Source organism: Centrocercus urophasianus, unplaced genomic scaffold (genome assembly GCF_019232065.1).
Source record: "Centrocercus urophasianus isolate 14NV4802_14NV808 unplaced genomic scaffold, USGS_Curo_1.0 seq_17, whole genome shotgun sequence".
In the NCBI taxonomy this organism is placed as follows: domain Eukaryota; kingdom Metazoa; phylum Chordata; class Aves; order Galliformes; family Phasianidae; genus Centrocercus; species Centrocercus urophasianus.
In genome coordinates, this window is record NW_024884722.1 from 15,079,704 (window position 1) to 15,101,313 (window position 21,610).

General features: G+C 39.8%; 1 protein-coding gene across 1 annotated transcript; it reads left to right on the forward strand.

The window, feature by feature from the left end:
* Positions 1-6,642: 6,642 nt before the first annotated feature.
* On the forward strand, positions 6,643-15,919 carry SLC35G1 (solute carrier family 35 member G1). The gene is given in 4 exon segments (XM_042818426.1): positions 6,643-6,672; positions 6,674-6,932; positions 10,452-10,629; positions 11,145-15,919. Coding segments are annotated over 4 exon segments (1,227 nt in total). The 3' UTR covers positions 11,905-15,919.
* Positions 15,920-21,610: the final 5,691 nt, after the last annotated feature.

Consider the following 21,610-nt stretch of genomic DNA (forward strand, 5'->3'; position numbering starts at 1 on the left):
TGAAATAAAAAATAAACAAAGGAGAAAAGAAAAATTGTGTATAGAAACATTTTAGTAGCTCCTAAATTAAAGGAAGCATTTGGTGTTGGGCCTAGCAAAAAGTTTTAAATTGATTATAAAGAAGCTGCTTGTTTCTCTCCATTAGATTTATGATTTTTGAAGTGAAAGTTTAAGTAGCCTCCAGACCATTTCTTTGAAACTAAATCTTCACTGCTTATCCAGCGCTAACTTTAAATACCATGTTTTGTCTACATTTAGGTCTATCAAAAACTCTGCTCCTGCTATACTAAACACAGTGTTGCACCCACTCCTCTCTCCCCATAATCACTCACTATTTTTAGACTACTTTCTTAGTTCAGACACAGTACTTTTCAAACACTGGAGAAGCACCTACCCAGGGGAATGCACACACAAACACTTGTACAGTCTCTTGTTCTCTTTCATACATCAAATTCCATCACCATCTTTTTTTTTTTTCAGGATTCCTCATTTTTTTGCTTATTTTCTTTTAGTTCACCAGGCATTTCTGTATGAACTCAATGATTTTACTTTCTGTGAGTAAAGAGTCATCTGAAAAGAATGAAGTTTTATTTCATTTTATAGCTAACCTCATATTCCTAGCAATATCACTTCACATCCAAAAGTCCAGTGAGGGAAAGGGAAGGTGCCAAAGTTGTAAGCTCTTTACTGCTGAAAAAGCCCCAGTAAACAACTGAAAAATGAATGAGAGTTACTGTGTTACACTGAATCTACCTTCTAGTACAAAAAAGCCATATACGCCTTTCTGGAAAATGGTTATTATATGGGGTGGATTAGATAACTTCAACCAAACAAATTAAGCAGCATGCCAGAATAACACCATACACATTTCTTTTGCCAGAAAGGAGTTTTTTTAAATTCAGACTTTCACTTCGTTGCTTTTCCAAATTTATATTCAAAATATATAGGCTTTAACAAGGAAGTAGAACTGTAGCCTTGACAGTGCACATTGCAACAAACACTGCTAGTTCTGAACAAATAGAAATTGTGCCCAGTACCTTCCCTGTGTTACAGTATAATCTAAGTATGATTTGGTGTTTACTTGTCTTCCAGCGTGCTGATTAAATCCCTGACAAATTAAATTTCAACCACATCGATTTGTCAGTGGATAGTATAGCGTGTCTATCACAGTAATATTATTTTTGCTTTAAAGAGGGATTATCAAGACTCCAGAGGCCACACATAACCCTGGAGAAAGCGGATTCTGTCTCTCTCTGAAATATTATAAACAAGATTTATTAACAAAAACCACATGCACATTTCCAGAGTCCTGCAAAGTCAGGCAACACCAAATCCAACTTCCTGATGGTTTTGCTTTGAAAGGATTTGGGGGATATATTTAACCTCCTCTGTACAGAATCATAGAATGGCTGAGGTTGGAAGGGAACTCTGGAGGTCATCCAGTCTGACCCTATGCAGGGCCCTCCAGAGTCAATGGCCCAGGACTTTGTCCAGACAGCTTTTAAACAGCTCCAAGGGTGGAGTCTCCACTACCTCCCCAAGCAACCTATACTGGCACTCCATCATCCTTATTGTCAAAAGTGTTTTCTGACGTAATGACAAACCCTCCTGTGTTTCAGTTTGTTTCCAATTGCTCCCCAGGCTTCTGTTCAGACTCAGATTCTCCCAAGGATTTTGTATAATTCATAAATCAATCTGAGTTCAATTTTAGCTTTTCTCTCTCTGTACAAGTCTTGGCCTCCCACAAAGGTCTCTTAGGTTTGGTGAGGCAGAGCCATTTCCTGTCCAACAATAAACAGAGTTTATTAATGATCATCCTAGTACTTAGCTATAAGCAAGTACTTAGCCATAAGCATTCACATTGTTAATCCAACGTGAATAAAATCATTTACTTGTCCTGACAATTTCCAGTCCAGCTTTTCTTGAATAAATATTTATCTATAATGAGGACTGGAAATTGTGCAAATTTGTGAAAAAGTAATATGTATTGCTGATTAATAGCTCTTGCTCAAGATGAGCCTAAAGAAGTGAGGTAGATTGAAAACGATCAGATCTGCCATGCTCAGGGGGTGATAGAGCAGAGGCCAATAGCTCAGGGTATACCCCAGGAACAGATACTAGGACTGGAACTGTGTAGCATCTTCATTGACAATCTCAATGATGGGACAGAGTGCAACCTCAGGAAGTTTGATGATAATAAAAAATTGGGTGGAATGGTTGATACAGCAAATTATTTTGCTACCTTGGTATCTTGACAGGCTGGACAAATGGTCTGACCAGATGGAAAGCAGAGGACCTGATTATCCTGATGGCCAAAGTGGACATGAATCAGCAATGCACCCTTGATGCATTAGGAAGAGTATTAACTCTTTATTTGGCGCTCATGATACACATCTGGAGTCCTGTGTCCAGTTCTTGGCTCCCCAGTAAGGAAAGTCATAGACTTACTGGTACAAGGCTAGCAAATGGCCTGGAAGATGATTAACTGAAGTACCTGTCAGACAAAAAGAGGCTGAGAGAGCTAAGTCTGTTCAGCCTGAAGAAGAACGAGTTTTGGGAGGCTCTTATCAATATGTGCAAATATCTGACGGTGGAGGGAAGCACTAACAAGATGAAGTCAGGCTCTTCTCAGTGGTGTGCACTGACAGGATGACAGGCCATGAGCAAAAATTAAAATTTTTAAAAAAGAGATCAATTTAAACATAGATTTATTTATTTATTTATTTTTATTTTTATTTTTATGTGAGAATTGAACACTGGAGCATGTTGCTGATAGAAGGGGTGCAGTCTCCATACTTGAAGATGCTCAAAGCCCCAGGGGACACAGTTTTGAACAACCCACCCTAGCTGCCCTGCTTTGATCAGGGTATTCAACTAGATGACCTTTCAAGGCACCAGATATGCCTACCAACCTCAGCCATTCGATGATTTCTGAACAACTCTCGGTTGACCATGAATTTGAATGACTGACCTGAGCAGTGAACCTCTGGTGCTGCAATCATTTTTTGTTTTATGGTATTTGTGTGCAGAGGTAAACTGCTATTACAATGCACTTAGGAGCTGGACACATTTCAAGAGCTGATAAAGTAATTCTTATCTACTTTCTTGCTAAACATTTTCAGAAGGAAAGGAGCAAACGCAAGTTTTATTTACCGTGTTACTTCTGCCTGTATTGGTTTCAATTAATTTATTGCTAGACAATTTAAATATCAAATTAAGGTCTTAAAATTGGTTTTAAAGAAGTAGGATTTTTATAGAATAAAAGACAATAGCACAATTTGCTGTTTTAAATCTTATAATATTTTTACAGTTTATATAGTACATAATAGTGCTGACATAGCTGTGTTAAGATCACACTGGGCTAACCATCACTAGGGGTGTTCCATATGCAGTACCCTGAATCCCAGTCTGCTGTATTCTCCACCTGTGCTATGCAGAGCCAGTGCTGTCCTCATGTGAGATGAGGAAGGGCTAGTTTGGCTCCAGGACCAATTGTGTTCATAATTTTTAGTTTCCACTAAACCTCTAAGAAGCAACAGTGCTTCAAAAGTGAATCTCAGTATAGGATAAAATAAATGATGTGGATAAAGTTCTTATAGTCTTGTAGATAACTCCCACGGTTCTCCACAAAACTCACATAATTGCTTTGTCATTTGTGCCTGCTCTGTTAGAATTTCTGAAAAGACACTCTGAGGAGTCAGAGACTGAGCTTGCAGGCAGGGAGATGGAGGCTAAACAGCAAAAGATTGCTCACCAGGCATAGACCAAGACCAGATGACTCATTACAGCACTTTACCTGTCAGGTCTATATCTCAATCTGTAATGTAGCACTGACTTGTTTCTAGGATTTATAAGGACAAAAAGTGTCTGCGCAAATTCTGGGTAAGAGCTGACAAAGAGTACTCCTTCAAAAAAGTAACTCTTGAAAACTCTGCGTGGAAAGTAGTGACTATAGGAAAGGTGGTCACCTCTCTGTGCTTACAGTAAAATGAAAGGTGACTTACAGAAATACCATTCTAGCTGATACTGCAGTTGAATATTAAACGTATGTAATGTATGTATATATGTATCAATATACTTGCTACACGTGAATCAACACAAATTGCCCAAGCTCCCTACAGATTTTGCTCAGGAAAGGTACTACAGGAGGTGCTTGCTGCTCGACTGTTAGTTGTAAGCTGGCAAAGCACTGGGGAAAGGAACAGCTAGTTCTCAGAACAGTATTGCACAGATGAGGCTTAATCTATACTTGAAAGGGCTGCATAAAACATTGACTTGTCACATTTATGCAGCTACTTAATTTTCCAATCTAGGGCAGCCTGACTGCAAATTACATTTGTCTACTGGTTAGTTTGGGCAGCTGCAACCACTCTGTCATTTTGGAAGCGCTCTTCTTATTCAGAAAAGAGGGCTGTACTTCACAAACAGAACTTAGAAGCTTTCAAGCTGAGACAAGCCTGGCAGTTTTATTGGCAGTTTGACCAGGAGCAAACAGAACACTTTATGTATCTTGGCATAAACAAGCATTGCCCTTAGATGTTCTGTTCAAAGCCAGACACACAGGGGAGAAAAGTGGGGAAGACAGAGGAGGGTGTTGCAGTCTCCTTGAAACTGTCTATGTTGCAGTATTAATTTGTGTTTAGAAGTGGCAAATTTGTAAAATACATAGATAATCTGCATATTTTAACAAAGTATTAGGCTGCAACAAATAGCCCCAATTCATAAGAACTCTTAAATTTTTGCTCTATGCCTGTAGCACGTTCTGGCTCTGCTTTTCCTTACTTAACAGTCAAGTAAACCAGCTGTTTCTGATGTTGCTGGCTCCAGACCTAGTTTATTCAATTCCTCATTAGGTAAGAGGCTCTTTTGTGGGTGACATTGCCTGGACAGGGGAGTGCCAGGTCTTCCCTCTGGAGGCCTGCAGGATTGCCACCATAAGAATGCTTGAACAGAAGCACTGTTTCCACCACTGCCCTTCAGCAACACCTCTCTGGGGAGGGACAGCTTCTGTCCATGAACCAGTGACCTGTGAACGCTGCCCCAGGGTACAGCAAAGCATAAGTCTCTGGGGGAAGTGTGGGCTTCCATGTGCATTTGCACCTCCCTCTGAATTAAACTGGGCTGGCTGATCGATGGATGCCTCAGACAAAAACAATTTTATAATTAAGGACGTTTGCTTGGGAAATTTTGCTGGCCTGAGTCTCCCCTTTGTGTGATCACCTCCTCAGTGGAAAGATTTAGCATAGCTTTCAGTGTAGTAGTGGACCATACCGATAGGAGCCTTAATAACAGCAGGTTCTATCCAATGCAGCAGGTATTTACTTATTTTCTTCACTTAAAGAAAGAGGAAGTCATATAATGTAAATCTTTAAAAAGAGTTAATCTTGATTTTAGCATAGGCTTATTAATTGACTTATTTTCTCTTTTTAATAATTCATATAACAATGCATGTAACATTTAGTTAAGAATAATTTGAAATAATTCTGGTCATATTAATCAAATGCTTGCTCCTAATGAACTACTACTTACAGCCACTGGTGGATTAGAACAGGCTATAAAAAGTGCTAAATCAGAGGAGGAAAGCTGGAAATAATTTTAATGATGAAGCTGGAGGAAAAGCTTGAAATACTCCATGTGAAATAGCCTATATTTACCACGTAGTACTCACTTTGCTAAAACTATACATTTCATTTCCCCTTGTTAACAATAAATAAACACCAATTAATTTATGCAGCTAAAAGATCAATGGGAGCATAAATCTTTTATTAGAGATTCCAAAATAGAAATTCCTCCCCATTTCCATTATTGACAACAGCTGCACTTGCTCAAAAGGGAAGAATCAGCATTCAAAGCATATTCTTTGTTTTTCTCTGTATCCTTCAATGAGTAATAAAAGAGAGCAGATCCACTTCCTACACCTTTCCACGTGCACACTGAGTCCTATCTCCGTTTTGACCTCTGTCGACACAGCTGGCAGAGGCTCCCATTGAGGTGTCAATGCAGCTGCTGCGCACTGACACGACTGTTAATGAGCCCACGGAAAGAAACCGAGCTGTTCTCCTCGGGCAGAGACTGAACTAGCAGAGTTTCAAACTGCGACATACAGAATACGGAGTCGCTATCATTATTAGCTTCATTATATCTCTTAAACAGCGGTGCAACTCCTGCCTGAGGACGGAGCAGTCAATATCGTGAGGCAGCAGCCCTATGTGAACGCGATATGCATTCACGTTGGGCACCCAGGTGACTCAACACCGCCCCGCAACAACTCCGCGTCGTCGTGTGCAGTTCCATCTCCCCTCGGCACCCCTCTCGAACTCAGCGGCTCGGCCCGGAGTTCTCCAGCGAGATGAGAGCTCCCTCTCCTGAGGGGCCGCAGCCTCGCTCCGCCTCTCGGCCTCTCTCCGTAAAGGCTCTCGGCCGCCCGGGAACGGTCCCTCATACGGGACCGCTGCAGCCAGCGCAGACGTCGCCAAGGACAGGCAGCACTAGAGCCCGTCCCGACGAGGGGTGACGGCTCCCGGCTGCGGCCAGGTGCCTGCTTCCCAGCGGGCGTCACTCCGCTCACCGTAATCCGCGCTCCTCGGGCGCTTGGCGCCGGGGGAGGGAGCGGAGGGGGGCTGGCCGGGGCGGCGGCACCGCATGCGCAGGAAGCCAGGTGCCTGCCGGCTTTGCGAAGAGCCGGCAGCATCGCACGCGGCCCGGCGTCCTCATGGTGCTGTGTCAGGGCGCCGAGGCTGCGGCTGTTGCCCCCACGGCGGGGAAGGAGCTGGAGGGGCCGCGGGGCCGGGAGGACGGTGCGGAAGCGGGGCGGCCCTGCCTGCAGCCGGCGCCCGGCGTAGAGGTGGCGGCGGGCGCCGAAGAGCGCCGCGTTTGCGGCTGCTGCCCGGGTTTGCCCTGGCCGCGCTCCTGCAAAGCACCCGGTGAGGAGGGTGAGGCTGGCTGGCGGACGGAGCAGGGGGCAGCGCCCTGCCGGTGGGGTGACATTACCGGCGAGGCGGAGGAAGCGTCCCCGAGGGCGCCGGGGCTGAGTGGCACGCGTGGTGGGGCGCGGGGTGAGCACGGGCAGCCGCTGAGGGCGCCGCGCACCTGCACCTGGGGGCGCCGCTCCGCGAGAGCGCGTCTGGCCCCGGCCTACTCCTCCTCTGCACCCTCACCCCCCGTTTCTCTCCTCGAGGAGAGGGCTGGGGCAGCCAAAGGCTTGCCTGTGAGAAAGGGTCGCTATCGCTTCCTGGTGCCGCTGTTGTTTGTTTTTTAAGTTCAGGCTGCACAGTGCTGGGTAGCAGGCTGAATGGCACTGCTCGTGTATTGAGAAGGGACGTGGCTGCCTTTCGAAAAGTAAGGGGGAGGAACTCAGCGCTTGTAGCCGTGGCTTCCTTAGCAGTTCTTATCTTTCTTCCGTGGGAGTCTATTCTTTATTTTGTCTTTTGCTTTACTCGGTTACTTTGAATCACCGAAGCCATCAACTCGCTGTAAAATTTGCAACAGAGAGTTTTTGTGAGCTTAATTTGGCTTCCTTTTAAGACATTGGTGCTTTCTTAAAACGATTTCTAATTCATCTGAATTCTTAAACGACTGCATTGAGACCTGTTTCATATGAAATATGAATTATAATTGACTTTCCAGTAGAAAATGCATAGAGTTCTGTCTTTGTTAAGTAGGCAACTGCGGAGAGGCCAGAAGAGATAGCGGTCTGGTGCAATTTACATTAGTGTCACTTCTAAGGCAAAGCTTGGAAAAAACAGCATTCAGAGTCCTGAGAAACTTGTGCTGACTTGCCAAGGATGGCTCTTTTTGTAGTCTCTGGCAGAAAGTTAAGTCAATAGCTGAGCTTTATGACTCATGCCTGGATCTTGTCTACATGGCCATGGTTAGTTCATAAACAGGCCCTTGTGCTCTTGTTGCCTTTCTGTGGTCTGAGGGAACTATTCTGGTGCTGTCTGTGTGCAGAACAGATTGCCCGCTCCCAAAGTTCTGTGAGAATGGTTTTCTCGCTGACTTTCTTACCCTTAGTCAGCATTTTCCTATCTCCACTCTTAAGAAATGTAAGAAACTGTTATTTTCTTTACCCTTTGCGTCTTTCAAATACAAAAGCTAGTTGTTAGAAAGCCTGGAATTAAAATGCAAACAAAGAAAATGGTGTTCAGTGGGAGGTGTTTGACTGGGATTTGAAACAAGAGTTAAAGGATCATGTGGAAACCCCACACATGGAGATGGCCAGGGAGTGAGACTGAAAAGCCAGATCTGTCACTGCTCGGAAGAGAGTACTTGGGTACTTGCAGAAACTTTTTTCTTCCTTTTTTCAGACCAAAAGCTCAAGTGTCTTAAATGGCATTGGGTTAGTGTTGGGAGGCCCAATGTTCCATGCAGTGGTAATGAGAAGATGGTTGGACTAGATGGTCTTATAGGTCGTTTCCAACCTTATGATTCTATGATTCTATGGGCTGGGAATGTTATCTTAACCAAACTTTTCCTCAGAACATATTTTGAAATAAATATTCTTCAGAAGGGCAGTTCTTGTTTTTGGTAGAAGAACTCACACCGTGTTATTTTTAAAAGGAAGTAAGACACCTTCTTATTGCACTAAGCACATGCTTTGGCGATGTGAAACAACAGTTTAAATTCTAGTGTTACCAGATACTTTTTCTGATAGGTTAGATTTATTGGGCAGCTTACAGAAATGAATTCCTTTTAGTTTTCTTTTTAATCCATGGCTTAATTCTGGATATAAGATCCTTTTAGTTTACTTTGCTGTAATTTCACTTCCATTATTTTGATTGGCTTCATTCTGTGGTAGTCAGGCAAGCTATCACGCCTGAAGTGAGTCAATGCCCTATGTGCTGTGTTCTCCCATAAGCCTGCCTTTGGATTTCCCTTTTCAGTTATTGGCCAGTCTGACTCTACTTGTTTTAATACTGGGGATGGAGTTGATTTTGTATTTCTGTTGCACGACAGTGTGGATTAGGGTGTTATGTAATTCACGGACATTTTAAAAAATCTGTTCTGTTAGATACTCAGTGGATGTCCTGTGCCTGTGCTGGTTAGTGGTATTGTAATAGTTGCTTTTATGAAAATGTCTATTGCTAAATAGAAGTATTTCGGCAGTAGTGTGGCTGTATTTTTTGGAATGTAGGCTTTCTGCCTTTTCTAAGTCCTGGTTGAGGTAGTAAAGCCTGGGGCTTCATGATGGTTAAAGTGGGAACTGGTGCCGTACCGATTGTGTTGGCATGCAGTCCCAGCTCTCTGGTAGAAAGAACATTCTCTTGGCCTTGAGTGCTGATCTCAAGGAGGATCCAAATGGTTTGTGACAAGTTTTGTTAATTTAAAAACAAACCCAACCTCTCAAAACCATATGTAGTTGCTTAGCAACTCACAGCAGTGCCCGCTGCTGATACTGCAAAGATCCCTGGGGTTCGGCGGGTGGGGTGAAGCATCCTTTTATCAAAGCATCACGTTGTGGATGGGGAGTTCTCTCAGTTATCTTTAGAGAGTGGTTTAGAAGAAGGGCAACCCGAAGTATTTTATGTAGATGCAAAGATAAGTGATAGTGAGGAAACATCTTGTTTTAATTCACCTCTAGGTTCAGTGGCAAGACTTTTCCTCCTCTGCAGCCAGTTAATCTTTATCATTTTAAATATTTAAATAATATTAATTTATTAATATTTGTTAATTATTAATATGAAAAGGGCTGGTTTCTTGGGAAACAGCATTGAGGTCAGCAGTAGTTCACCCTCCCTGTTTGCTTTCATTTTTAATTTATATTTTATTTATAGCAAAGGGTGGAGAAAGTGGGTGGAATAAGGAAGAGTGTGTAATTGAAATAGGCCTGAGGCAGTATGGATGCCTGAATAGAATCCATTAGGCCCGGGAGACTTCTTCAGGAGAAGAAAGTCCGATAGATAAGGGTAAACAATCGTGAAATTAAGTTCATGGAACTTTTATAAGTGAGGGTCATTAAATAATTTCTGCATATATGTGCCTGCGAGAGAGGAAACTGTGTTGTTGCTTAGGAACCTTAATGAACTTACTCTATAATCCAATAACTCCCTGGTAATAAGTTTCAGTGTTTCACGATCTGACTGTGGACCATCTGCAGTCAATTTTATTTACTGATTTGAAGGCAGTTGTCAGAAGCAGCTCAGAATCTCCTGAAGTGTAGACACGCACCTCCAACTGACATAGGACTGGGAGAATTCTAGGAATGGTTTGAGTCCAGAGTTTGAGAGTTCATCTTCTATTGCCTGTTTTAAGGAAAAAAAGAGGGCTGTGGTGGCTAGTGAAACATGTTTTCAAGGTAGGTCTGGTAAATCAATGTAGTATTTGCATTTCTTTTGCTTACCCTTTTGTCTGCCACAAGGATGGCTACAAATGTACACAGTAGTACATGGAGCCACCTGTGGAATCTGTTGATGGAGAGCTAGATCATTACTTACTATGTTTATCTGTTGCAGGTACAAAGAAAACTGCCTGTCCAGGACTCGGTCTCTTTTACACCTTACTGTCCGCCTTCCTTTTCTCAGTGGCCTCTTTATTCCTTAAAAAAATAGAAGATGTACACTCAGTGGAAGTGAGTGCATTTCGATGCATTTTCCAAATGGCATTTGTTCTACCTGGTTTAATATACTACAAGTAAGTGTAACAAAAGTTTCAATTTAAAGTTATTTCTTAAAAGTATGTATTGGAAACATAATCACTCATTAATTTGAATCTTAAATATGCTTAAATACTTGAACTTCATATGCTTAGCTGCATTGTTTTGAATCAGTTTATAGTTTACTAATTCGACTTATTTCCTTGTCAAAATTTGACTTCCTGAATTGTAGAAATTTCTACAGGGTTTATATTGGATGTATTGACCTCCCATGGAAGTAGTGTTCTTGAAAATAGGAGATAATTTGTAGAATCTTTTGGGTTATTTTGCAAGCAGCAATTTAATACTAAAGGAGTAGGTTCCTGACTGAATGTGATTGGCAAGTGGTGAAGGGACTAAATTGCTCTGGGATCAATCAGTTAAAAATATTTTGATGTTTGAGATAAGTCTGTCACTTGGAAGGGTTTGTACATTTAAATGTCATTGGATGTTGGTCATGAAATTAGCAAGCCAGTAACATTAATGTGACATTTCTGTTTTTCTTAATTTTCAGAACAGGGTTTTTGGGACCAAAAGGTAAAAGAATTTTTCTTTTCTTCCGAGGATTCCTTGGCTCTAGTGCAATGATTCTTCTCTACTATGCTTTCCAAGTAATGCCTCTAGCTGATGCCACTGTTATAACTTTCAGCTGTCCTGTTTTTACATCATTACTGGCATGGATCTTTCTCAAAGAAAAATACAGCCTTTGGGATCTTCTCTTTACCCTCTTCACAATCATTGGAGTTATTCTAATTGCCAGACCACCGTTTCTGTTTGGGTCAAATGTTACAGGGATTGAAGGAAGTTACTCAGATCACCTTAAAGGAACTATTGCAGCAATTGCAAGCACGGTATCTGCAGCATCAACTATTGTTATACTTAGAAAGGTGGGAAAATCTGTGCATTATTTTCTGTCAATTTGGTATTATGCAGTCATCGGTTTAATTGGATGTGTTATAGCATTGTTTGTTATGAATGAATGGCGTTTACCATACTGTGGTAAAGACAGAGTTTTTCTCATATTAATAGGCATATTAGGGCTAGGGGGACAGATATTTCTCACAAAAGCACTACAGATAGAGAAAGCTGGGCCTGTAGCCATAATGAGAACGATGGATGTGGTGTTTGCTTTCATTTTACAGATTCTTTTTCTCAATCATCTACCAACTTGGTGGACTGTGGGTGGTGCCCTTTGTGTAGTAGCTAGTAGTTCTGGGACTGCCATTCGTAAGTGGAGACAAAGCTCAAAGAAAGCTGAACAAAATGAAATCTAACAACACAGACACTACTTCATTACAGAAATTAATAATCTTGAAATATATATTAAAAATATTTATTTTTATTTATTTAAAGTATCTCATTTATGAAATTATAGTACCAAACCGTAGCCAATAAAAGAAATTGGTTTTAATAAAAACAAAACAACATCGACAACAAATTGAAGATGTTTTGACAACTAATTAAGTATATATGCTTTTTTCCCCTCATATTTGGTCATGCAAATACAAGAAGCAGGAAGATTCTTAAAAGTTGCTTGCTTTACATCTGAAGTGGATGATTGTTAGCTGGGATTTTGTTTTCCTAAAGTACCTGTACCAGATTCTCCATTTTTTGGACCCTTTCTCTATTCTTCTGAGCAGTGGAATTTTCCCAGGCTTATTTGTACTAATCTGTGATTGATTATGAGAGGGATTTCAGTTCAAATAGTTAGAAGGGAATAAAGAATTATAATCTTACCTCTAACTTCTGTGGAATAGATAAAGCTTGCACATCTTGCACATCTACCAACTTTCTGCTTTTGTTTTTTCCTTACTCCCCCCCTCAAAAAAGAAACAAACAAAAAACCAAAGGCATTGGGATGTTCTTATTGGAATTCTGAAAGAACAAAGGGTATTCCATCTTTTCAGGTCATGTCAAGACAAGATTAACCTTTGGAAATTCTTTCATCTTTGCTTTCTTAAAAAACAACAACAATAACAACAAAATTGTTCCTGCTTTACAGGCATAATAAACAATCCTTATTTTAGTATGTTCTCAATAAATACATCTTTAATTACTGCAGTCTTGGTGAGGAGAGATAATAGGTAACTACATACCACTTGTAAGCTCTTTCCTGTGGTATAGAATATTATGCTGTAGCTGCACTTTTCTTTACTCTATGCAAAAGATTGTATTTTTTAGATACTTAATATAGGTTATTTTAAATGCTACTTAGGAGTGATTTCTTTATATTCTCTATGAAAGTTCTTTATGAAACTGTTTAAGTTCTCTTGGCCTTCATAAGCTTAGGCAAATGCCTTAATGTAAATCCTTTTTCCTAAGACTTTACAAGAGAGTGCACACTATTTGTGGTTCACAGAAAATACACATTTGCCAACTTCATAGCACAGATTCTATAGAACAGGTTTGTGCAGCACTTGGTGGGAGGGTGGAGCTCACACTCAGTGCATCAGGCAGTGCTAGTGGGCAGCTTCACCCCTGTTTCTATGCACGTTTTAAATCTGCACTTAGTCACTTCTCTAACACAGCTTCTCATGTTGATATGCTTCATCTTTAGATAATGATGAATACTGAGGAAAAAGGCTTATGTTACTGATCTTGGCCTCCTTCACGTTTGAAGGAGGGATATATATTAAATGTGAGGTAGGGGGGATTTTCTTTAATGAATTGTTGTGTGCTTTTGGGTCTTGTCTTGGTAGTTCTCAAAGAAAAACTTCACTTGGGTCTTTGCCCGTTCCTTTGTATCACAAGGTGTTTCTCAGTTATTTACACACCCCATGTCCTTCTAAAGGAGTGTGTTGTAGCCAATAGCCGTTGCACTCTGGGAGAGCAGCCCTTGGAGAGTTGAGCCCTGAGGAAGTGTGTATGAATCTTCATACTTCAAAGTGTATCTAGATGAAAGCAGCTATTTTTGTGCAAGATTTCATTCTTTAATATTGTGGACATGAGCAGATTCCATCCTGGTGATAAAATCACTTTCTGCATATAGCTGTCTGTTCACTGCTTTTCCCGAAGGCTGAAGTTAACCACTCCTGACATGGTCAGCAATAGTACGAAACTGGTTTTCACATCTGTTTTAAAAAAAAAAAAAAAAAGCCTAATACTAGAATTCCAGTTTGATTTTGCTTACTACTTGAAATTGTAAACTGGGATTTTTTTCTGCTGCTTGGCCATCATCACCATTAACACATTTCAAGGGAGGGATGGAAAATAGACTGCATTTCTTAATGCTTCATTTCATGTTTAGTATGCATGTGTTTGTAAGTTAACACTCACGAGGTACAGTTCCAAAGCAGTTCAGATTGATGTGGGTTGTCAGCTAGTCCTGGTTCCTTCCACTGGCTCAGTGTGACTGCTTATGGGGTTATGTGGTGAGCTGCCCCTGGAGCTGGTGCAGCTGAGTAACTTGGTTTGTAGAGTTGGAGAGGGCCAAACTGCAGTGGTCTGAACTTAATCACTAAGTCAAAAAATGTCAAATGAAGGGGAGTTGGATAGTTGTTTAAACTGCAGTATGCATACACTACCTTGTCAGTACACAGTTTCAAAAAAAAAAAAAAAAAAAAAGTGGGAGCTTATATAAAAAAATATCTTTAGCTGATATGATTTCAGTGGTTATGAATCTTGTTTACAAATAGTAGAGAAGTACACGCTACTGAAGAAAGGTCTTTTTTTCTTGCACTAAACATGTATGAATTGACCTGAAATCAGCAACTTGGTATAGTGCCTTTTTTTATTTAACCTTGAGTTGGAAACCCTAATCGAGAGTATTTCTTTACAAAGCCTGGTAACATGGTCAAATTTTTCTCTTCTCCCCAGCTTACTGTTTGAGATTATGAAATAAAACTGGCTGAGCCTTGATTCTTTCTGATCAGTTTTCTTTTGTAGTTTTAATACAGCAAATTCCTCAGGGTCAAATGTTATTTTCTTTCTAATCTTTATGTCAAATGTATTGCTAATGTTCATCACCTTTCACGTCATCTTACAATCTTTACAGTAATTAAGTTCAACACATGTATTTACAACAGGAAGCCTTTCCTTTGTAATGTGATGAAGTATTGTTGCATTGTAACTGCTGTTCTATAAAGTTATTGTTGAATTTCAACATGTTAATTCAATGTTCAGATTTCAGTGGAGCCTGAATAGAGAAAGTAATAGGTAATTATTGGTTGTTTTGCACATAAACATAGAGTGAAAAAGTTTTGTTGTTACAGATTCATCACAAGCATGTTTCTTATGTTCTTTTGCTATGCAATTCACTGTAATCATCTGCTGTCTTCACTGGGACTTTGTAGCCTTCAAGCCATACCTACATGACTCTTACAAAAAGCTAGGAGCTAAAAAAGCTGTGTATTGTCACTGTGCAGCAGCCAGTTACTTTCAGGATATACTGGTTGTCAAAATATGCTCTAAAAGCCCTCTCGGTATGCCCAAACAATGAATTTGTCATATTCTTAGTGTGGGAAAGTGCAGTCTATATAATTAAAATGAATTTCTTGCATTTGTCTAACACCAGACATAGAAGTAATCTCAGCTTGAGAGCATTGATGAAGTCACTAGTTTGTTGTGTCTTCTGAAACAAGGCTCTTTCTCAAATTCAAATGCTGTTCTGAGGTGGATCTTTCCATAGTTGATGATGACAAGAAAGAAGTAATACCCTTAATTATGATATAGTATAATGACCCCTGCCCTCTATTTTCTTTTCCTTGATGAGCTTTATTCAGGATACGTCTCTTGGAGGAAAGCTTATTTCTAAAGGGGCAGCCTCTTCAGTAGTCACTTAGTTGCTAACTGGCAGTGGATAAGCAGGAATAATCGGTTCTCCACTGACCATGATTTCTGTCCATTCAAACAAGAGTTCACAGTGCTGACAGCAGATGCGCAACTGACTTCAGCAGGGCTTTGCAGTTACCGACAGAATGTTTCCATGGTTGTAACTGCCTGTCCATCCAAAGAAAAGTTGTGGCTTTATGTTCCTGCAGATGCAGATAACCTCGGTGCAAAACTTATGCAGTTCCATAAATTGTTGGTGATAACACTTCTGTATATGAGAATGAGTGATTTCATATTTTATGGGAACTGTTGTTTGACAAGAATGGGGTAAAAATGCCCTCTGTGTTAAGATTTTTACTACGTCCTATATATTGTTAAATGGTATGTTTTGTAGAAGTTACTGGCTTTGTTATGTAGTAGTATATTTTTATAGACACCTCTTATATATTGAAATGTGAAGAATATTTTCGTAAGAGATTTATATTCATCATTGCTAATAAAATGAACGTAAAGGATTAATCTCTGGCTTTGTATTGATTAGTAGAACGTACTTGAATGTAGTGATATTGGAAGCTTCATGAAAGAGCTATTAATGAAGGAGCCCCTGTTAAGTATGAATATGTTTCCAACTGTACAACTTGTGAGCATGCTGTGTCACTGTTTATGCTTTTCAGTGAGCTTGAGACAAACAGAAGCTCTATGAACTTTCTCAGTACGGGAGTATCTTAACTGGAAAAACTGGTACAGGTAGGTCAGTAAAGTTGTATTTTCCTGTGCTCAGGTGGCAATTTGTCTTTTTCTTCCCCTACTTTTTATACATCAAGATTTGAATTCTGGTCTTGTTTCTCCTGTTAATTGTTAATATTCATCCCTGTACATCTCATTATCTAGTGCTTCAGTAATTACTTTTTCACTAAAGAGCAAAGAGCAGGGCAAAAAAAGTTATCTTGTTAGCAAAATTGCCATCATTGTTAAATACTACAAAAACTTTGTAGTAAATTCATTGTATTTGCATTATAAGGGAGGTTCCTCCTACAATAGTGTCTGGTTTCATAATAGCAGAAGATAACAGAACTGTTGAAGGTTATTAGCCTGCTTGAGATATGTGCACATTCCTGGGTGTGTGGCTTGGTGCTGTAGAGGGGGAAATACAGGAGGGCAGCTGCTTCTCAATGGGGGATTTCTAACAGTGTTAGCCTATTTGTCCAGCACACTCTGCTTCACTTTTACGCACAAAACTAACTCACTGCATGATGACTTGACACCACTAGTTTCAGTAAATGAAAAGTAATGGGGCTTCCATTGCTTTTACTAGAGCACACTATAACATGAGAGCACACTATAACAGACTGATTGTGAAAGAATTTTGTCGAGATGCACTGCAAGTTCCTCTTGAAACTTCTTTTTTTGGCTTAGTTATGTGTATTATGTAGAAACTTAAGTTTTGAGGGAAAAGAGAAATTAGCTTTCGAAAGACAGCATTGAAATCCTCCTTATTTGTACCATAATAGTGATTTACCTAGGTAAGTGATGAGTGCTATGAATGAATACTGAGACTCAAAACGTAATTCTACAATTGTCTACCTGCTGCAAAATATAAAGTAGGGGGAAAAGGGATCAAGTGATACTGAAGGAAGATGTTTCCATAGTATTGCTTGAAAAACAAACCACATTTATAAAATATTTAGAGGATAACTCACCCTGCTCTTTGTTGACTAAATAAAACGTTCTTAGAGGGATGCATGTGGGAAGTGATACTTGAGATGCGATATGCAGATGAACCACTGAAATGGATTTCAGTTGGTTCTTTTGAGTCCTCTAGTAACTTTAGCTTCGGTTTTATTTTCTGACGCCATGAAGTTATGTTATTCTGTGAAGTAGTAAACTGGGAAGGGTGAGAAAGCGCTTTGTTATTTGAGCTTAAATATTGAGCAAAGAGAAAAACAAGAAACGTCAATAGCTGCTCAGCTGGCATATAGTGCTTCTGCAGGCTGCTTGAAAAAGGCGGGTGGAGAGAAAACAAGTTTTGTGATCGCGAGCATGAAGTCAGTTGTACTTTGCGCTGTGGCCGTTCTGTCGGTAGGTGGCGCTCTGTTCCTAAATTTATTTCTCAACGTATGCGTTTAAACCGTGTTAAAAATCCAACCCCCACAATTTTAGATGATAAAAGTTTGTATGCAGTGTGACGTACACAGTGATAGGTAGACCTCACTACTATCCTGCATTTCGCAGGTAACTGTAGTTTGTATATCTGATGTATGTCCTAAACGTTCTTGAAAACAACCCACCACAATACGAGGGGAGTGTGCAAGTATGTTTCTTGCATTAAAATTCTTTGGGGGCCACATTTGTTGGATTAGGCTGAATTTAGCATAATAGTCACTTTTAATTCTGCTGAGAAACAGAGCGTGTATGCTGTCTGAGCAGTTGATAAGCATGTTGTAATCATTGCTGTGTTTACTCCCTATTGGGGAGACTCAGAAATCTTGCATTTTGTCTGTGATTGTTGCTGGAGGGTGGGGAGTGACACCAGTGTTGTTCCTGAACAGGTTCTTGGGTGCGGGTGCTCAAGCAGGGCATGGTACCTTAGTGCCTGTGATCCCCAGGCCCTGCTGCCCGGTGTTTCCAAGGGCATGGCTTTGAGCCGGTCACTGCAGCACAGGGCTGTGCTCAGGGCCTCATGTGCTGGACGAGCCCCTTCATCTGCCCTGCTGATTGAGTAGAAAATCTGGGCAAGCTTGCAGGCATGGCAGCACCATGCTTGAAGCCGAGTTGAGTTGGGGAGCAATTGTTCCAACTTCAACTTGATTAAAGGCAGGGAAATACAAGGAGAAGAGGAGGTGATAAATTTAACTACTGTGAGCTAGGAAAAGTACTGCTCAATCTGCTTTCCACTGAAAAGTTAGCTGGAGAATTTTTTGCTGGGGTTAGCTGGCACCAGTAGGTGTTGTTCTATTTAATAGGAAGTATTGTAACATTTTTGGGAATCTAAAGAACATTAAAACAGAGAAAAATCTTTGTTGTGTAACTTGGAAAGGCTCTGTGGCAAATCCCTTTTCTTTCACATAAAGTGCACTGTGAATCAGATGCTAATATTTATTTTATATTTTCCTATTTGAAATTTAAAACAAATATTTCCTTATATTACTGTAAAAGCTCTTCACCTACTATCAAGTTTTGATCAGGAAGTGAAAGAAAAAGTTGCACACTTTTCAAAAGTAACCTTGATGGAGTCATTTTTTTCACTCTACCAGAAATTTTATGCCAACCTTGTAATAGGTGTGTCCAATTTCTTCATTTAAACAGCATCTTTATATTGTATGACTAAGACTCTACTTTCTGCTATTTGCAGTAATGTATGCAGGAAGCCCATATGAAAACACTTAGCTAACGTTCTTTACTCTTGCCATACAGTGAAATATTTTCCTCAGTACTAAAAATGGAGAGTGATAAAGCCATGAAATACTATGATACAAAGTCTCCTAAAGGAGGACCACAAATAGCAAGGTAGGTTTTCCTGACCCAGAAGCACAGCTGGCTCATGCCGTTCATCTCACTGTTCTGCTTCACTTGTGGGAATCACACAATTGTATTTCCCCTGCAATTCATTAGTTCTTAGTCTATAATAAATGGTGAGTAGCTAATTCCAGTTTGTGATGTTATTAGTACAGTTAGGCTATGTTGAATTTTTAAGGAAGGTATGAAATGCATATATATATATATTTAAAGATATAGAAACTGTAGAAATTAAAGATTAATTGTATTTCTGCGATCAATAGAACTGGCAAATTTCAATGTAAATTTTCATCATTTTGGCCCATTCACCTTCAGAGGACAGCTTGCTGCATCTCATGTTCACTAGAAAGGGTTGCAGGGAGAGAAAGGAGACAGGAAAAGCAGGGGGAACATCTTTGTTCTTTTGCTGGCAGCAAAGCTCTCGTGATGAGCCCTGTCTGTCTGACTGGGTATAGATTTAGGGAAGAGAAGGAACAGTTTGTTCTCTTCTGATTGTATAAGAATACCCTTGACAGTGTGTTGCTTGTTTCAGATTACAACTCTTATCATCTAGGATTAGAATGGAAGAAAATAGGAAAGCTGGTGTTAAACACTTTTTTCTTTGATGTGCCTGTCTTGAAACTTAGAAACCTTAGTTTCTAAGCATGGATGTTGTTTCCTGTTGCCCTGTAGCACTCCAGAACTCGGAGTTTTGCTCAACAAACTCATCATACACTTTTTCTCCAGGGGAGTGTATTTGGCCATTTGATGCAGCTCCTTCACATCTTTTTAAGGACACTGTTGTCTTCTCAAGTTCTGTGGTTCCCTCAGACATTTTGTAATTTTTTTTCTAGTATGCCATAAATCTCCTTTTATTGCAAATTGAGACATTCATTTCGGGATTGAAAAAACTTATCTACTGTCTTTTTTGATCAAATTTTGAATTTGAGAAAGCAGTTGCCTTCTTCCATATGCACATTTAGAGATATTTTCCAGATAGGTAATTAATTAAAAGGCATTATTTGCATTTAATTTCTCCCACGTAAATCTTGGTGCCTTAGGAACTTCTACACAAACACATCCAGGATTAAGATGCAGAGTTTTAACACGCAGCCTAGTTCTCTTCCTCTTGATATATTTAGACCCCTGATTTCTATATAGATCACAGCATGTATGAACCATCGTCCTGTAAAATGCACTGAATCATAGAATAGAATCACAGAACCATTATGATTGGAAAAGACCTCTCAGGTCATCAAATCCAACCATCATCCTGTCAGCTGGCCGCGTTCAGCCCCTGAGCTGTGCTTAGACAGTTATATGCCAAGTGTGGGAGTGAGGGCAGGTTCTTTTGCCCTCGAGGAAAGGGAGAACTGTATGTGTAGCAACAGCACATGTGTGATACAGCACTACAGGTTGTTCTGAACACTGCAAGACGTTTCTAATCCTGCATGCAGGGCAAGCATCTCATACTCACTGTGCCCTCAGCTGCTCCCATTTATACACTGCTTGCTGGAAAGCCAGTGACAATCACAACACACCAGCAGCTTACAATCTCTTACTTAAGAAGGAGATATCAACAGTGTATAATCTTCAGAAAGTCTAAAAATATGTATTTTGGACAAAAGGTTTCTTTACTTCTTCCCATACTAGTCCCTTTCCCAAACAATTTTATTCTAGGTCATGAGTTTAGAATCTGATGATGCTTCTATTAGTTTTATTCTTTGCTTAATTTTATTTTGCAGCTTTTGTGGTAATTTTGTGTCTACATATGTTGAGTATTATCAAATTTTAACAGATCTTCAGTATTAGATCCTTGATAACAACACCTATTCATTGTCTTAGCTTTAGCATATGATTCAAGACATAATTAGTACTCAGCATAAGTGTGTAACAAAGTGTCCCTAAAACAGCATATGGATATTCTGATGAAAGGAAATTTGGAAATATTGCTTTTATAAACCCAAAAGCTGCAGAGCAGATGTGGAAGGAATTACTGCAAGGAATCTCAACTGGCATATAAAACAGAAGCTGAAGTTTATTTTCTTTTTGTTATGAAAGAAAGAACATCTTAGTAAAGTTCTGTTTTGTTTAAGATTACACAGATCTGAATTATTCAGAACTAGCTGTGAAATTATATGTACAGGCACGACACTGAATGGAACAAGGCAACTTTTTCTGCTTTAAATATTTAGTATCAGAAGTTCCCAGGCTGATGGTAAAATACATATTTTTAAAATTTACAGTAAATTTAATAATGTTCCCTTTTGGAGGAGTGGGATATAATAGATATTGCAAAGTTCATATCCTCTTTTAATTTCATAAGCAAAAAGCAAAGTAATTGCACCTTTTACAGTCTGACTGTCTGGCTGCATTGATGGAAAGTTCTGGTCATACATATTCATTTCTGGAGAACCATTACAATTAACCACAACTACTCCCACACTCTCACATTTTCAACACCCACTCAGCCAACTTGAATGTGTAGAAAATGGTAGGTTATTATTACTTTTCTTTTATTAACCTTAGTAAAGCACTGAAGTGCCTACCATGGTAAAATTTGGGTGCTGTGATAGATTTTTTTCACTTTATTTTCTTTTTTAATTAATTCTTAAGTGTAACACTACATTAGAATTGTAGAAAGGAGTGGAAAAAATTGTCATGACCTTTTAGAATAATTTGAGCAGTTATTGGACTGCTGTCAGATCAACGTGT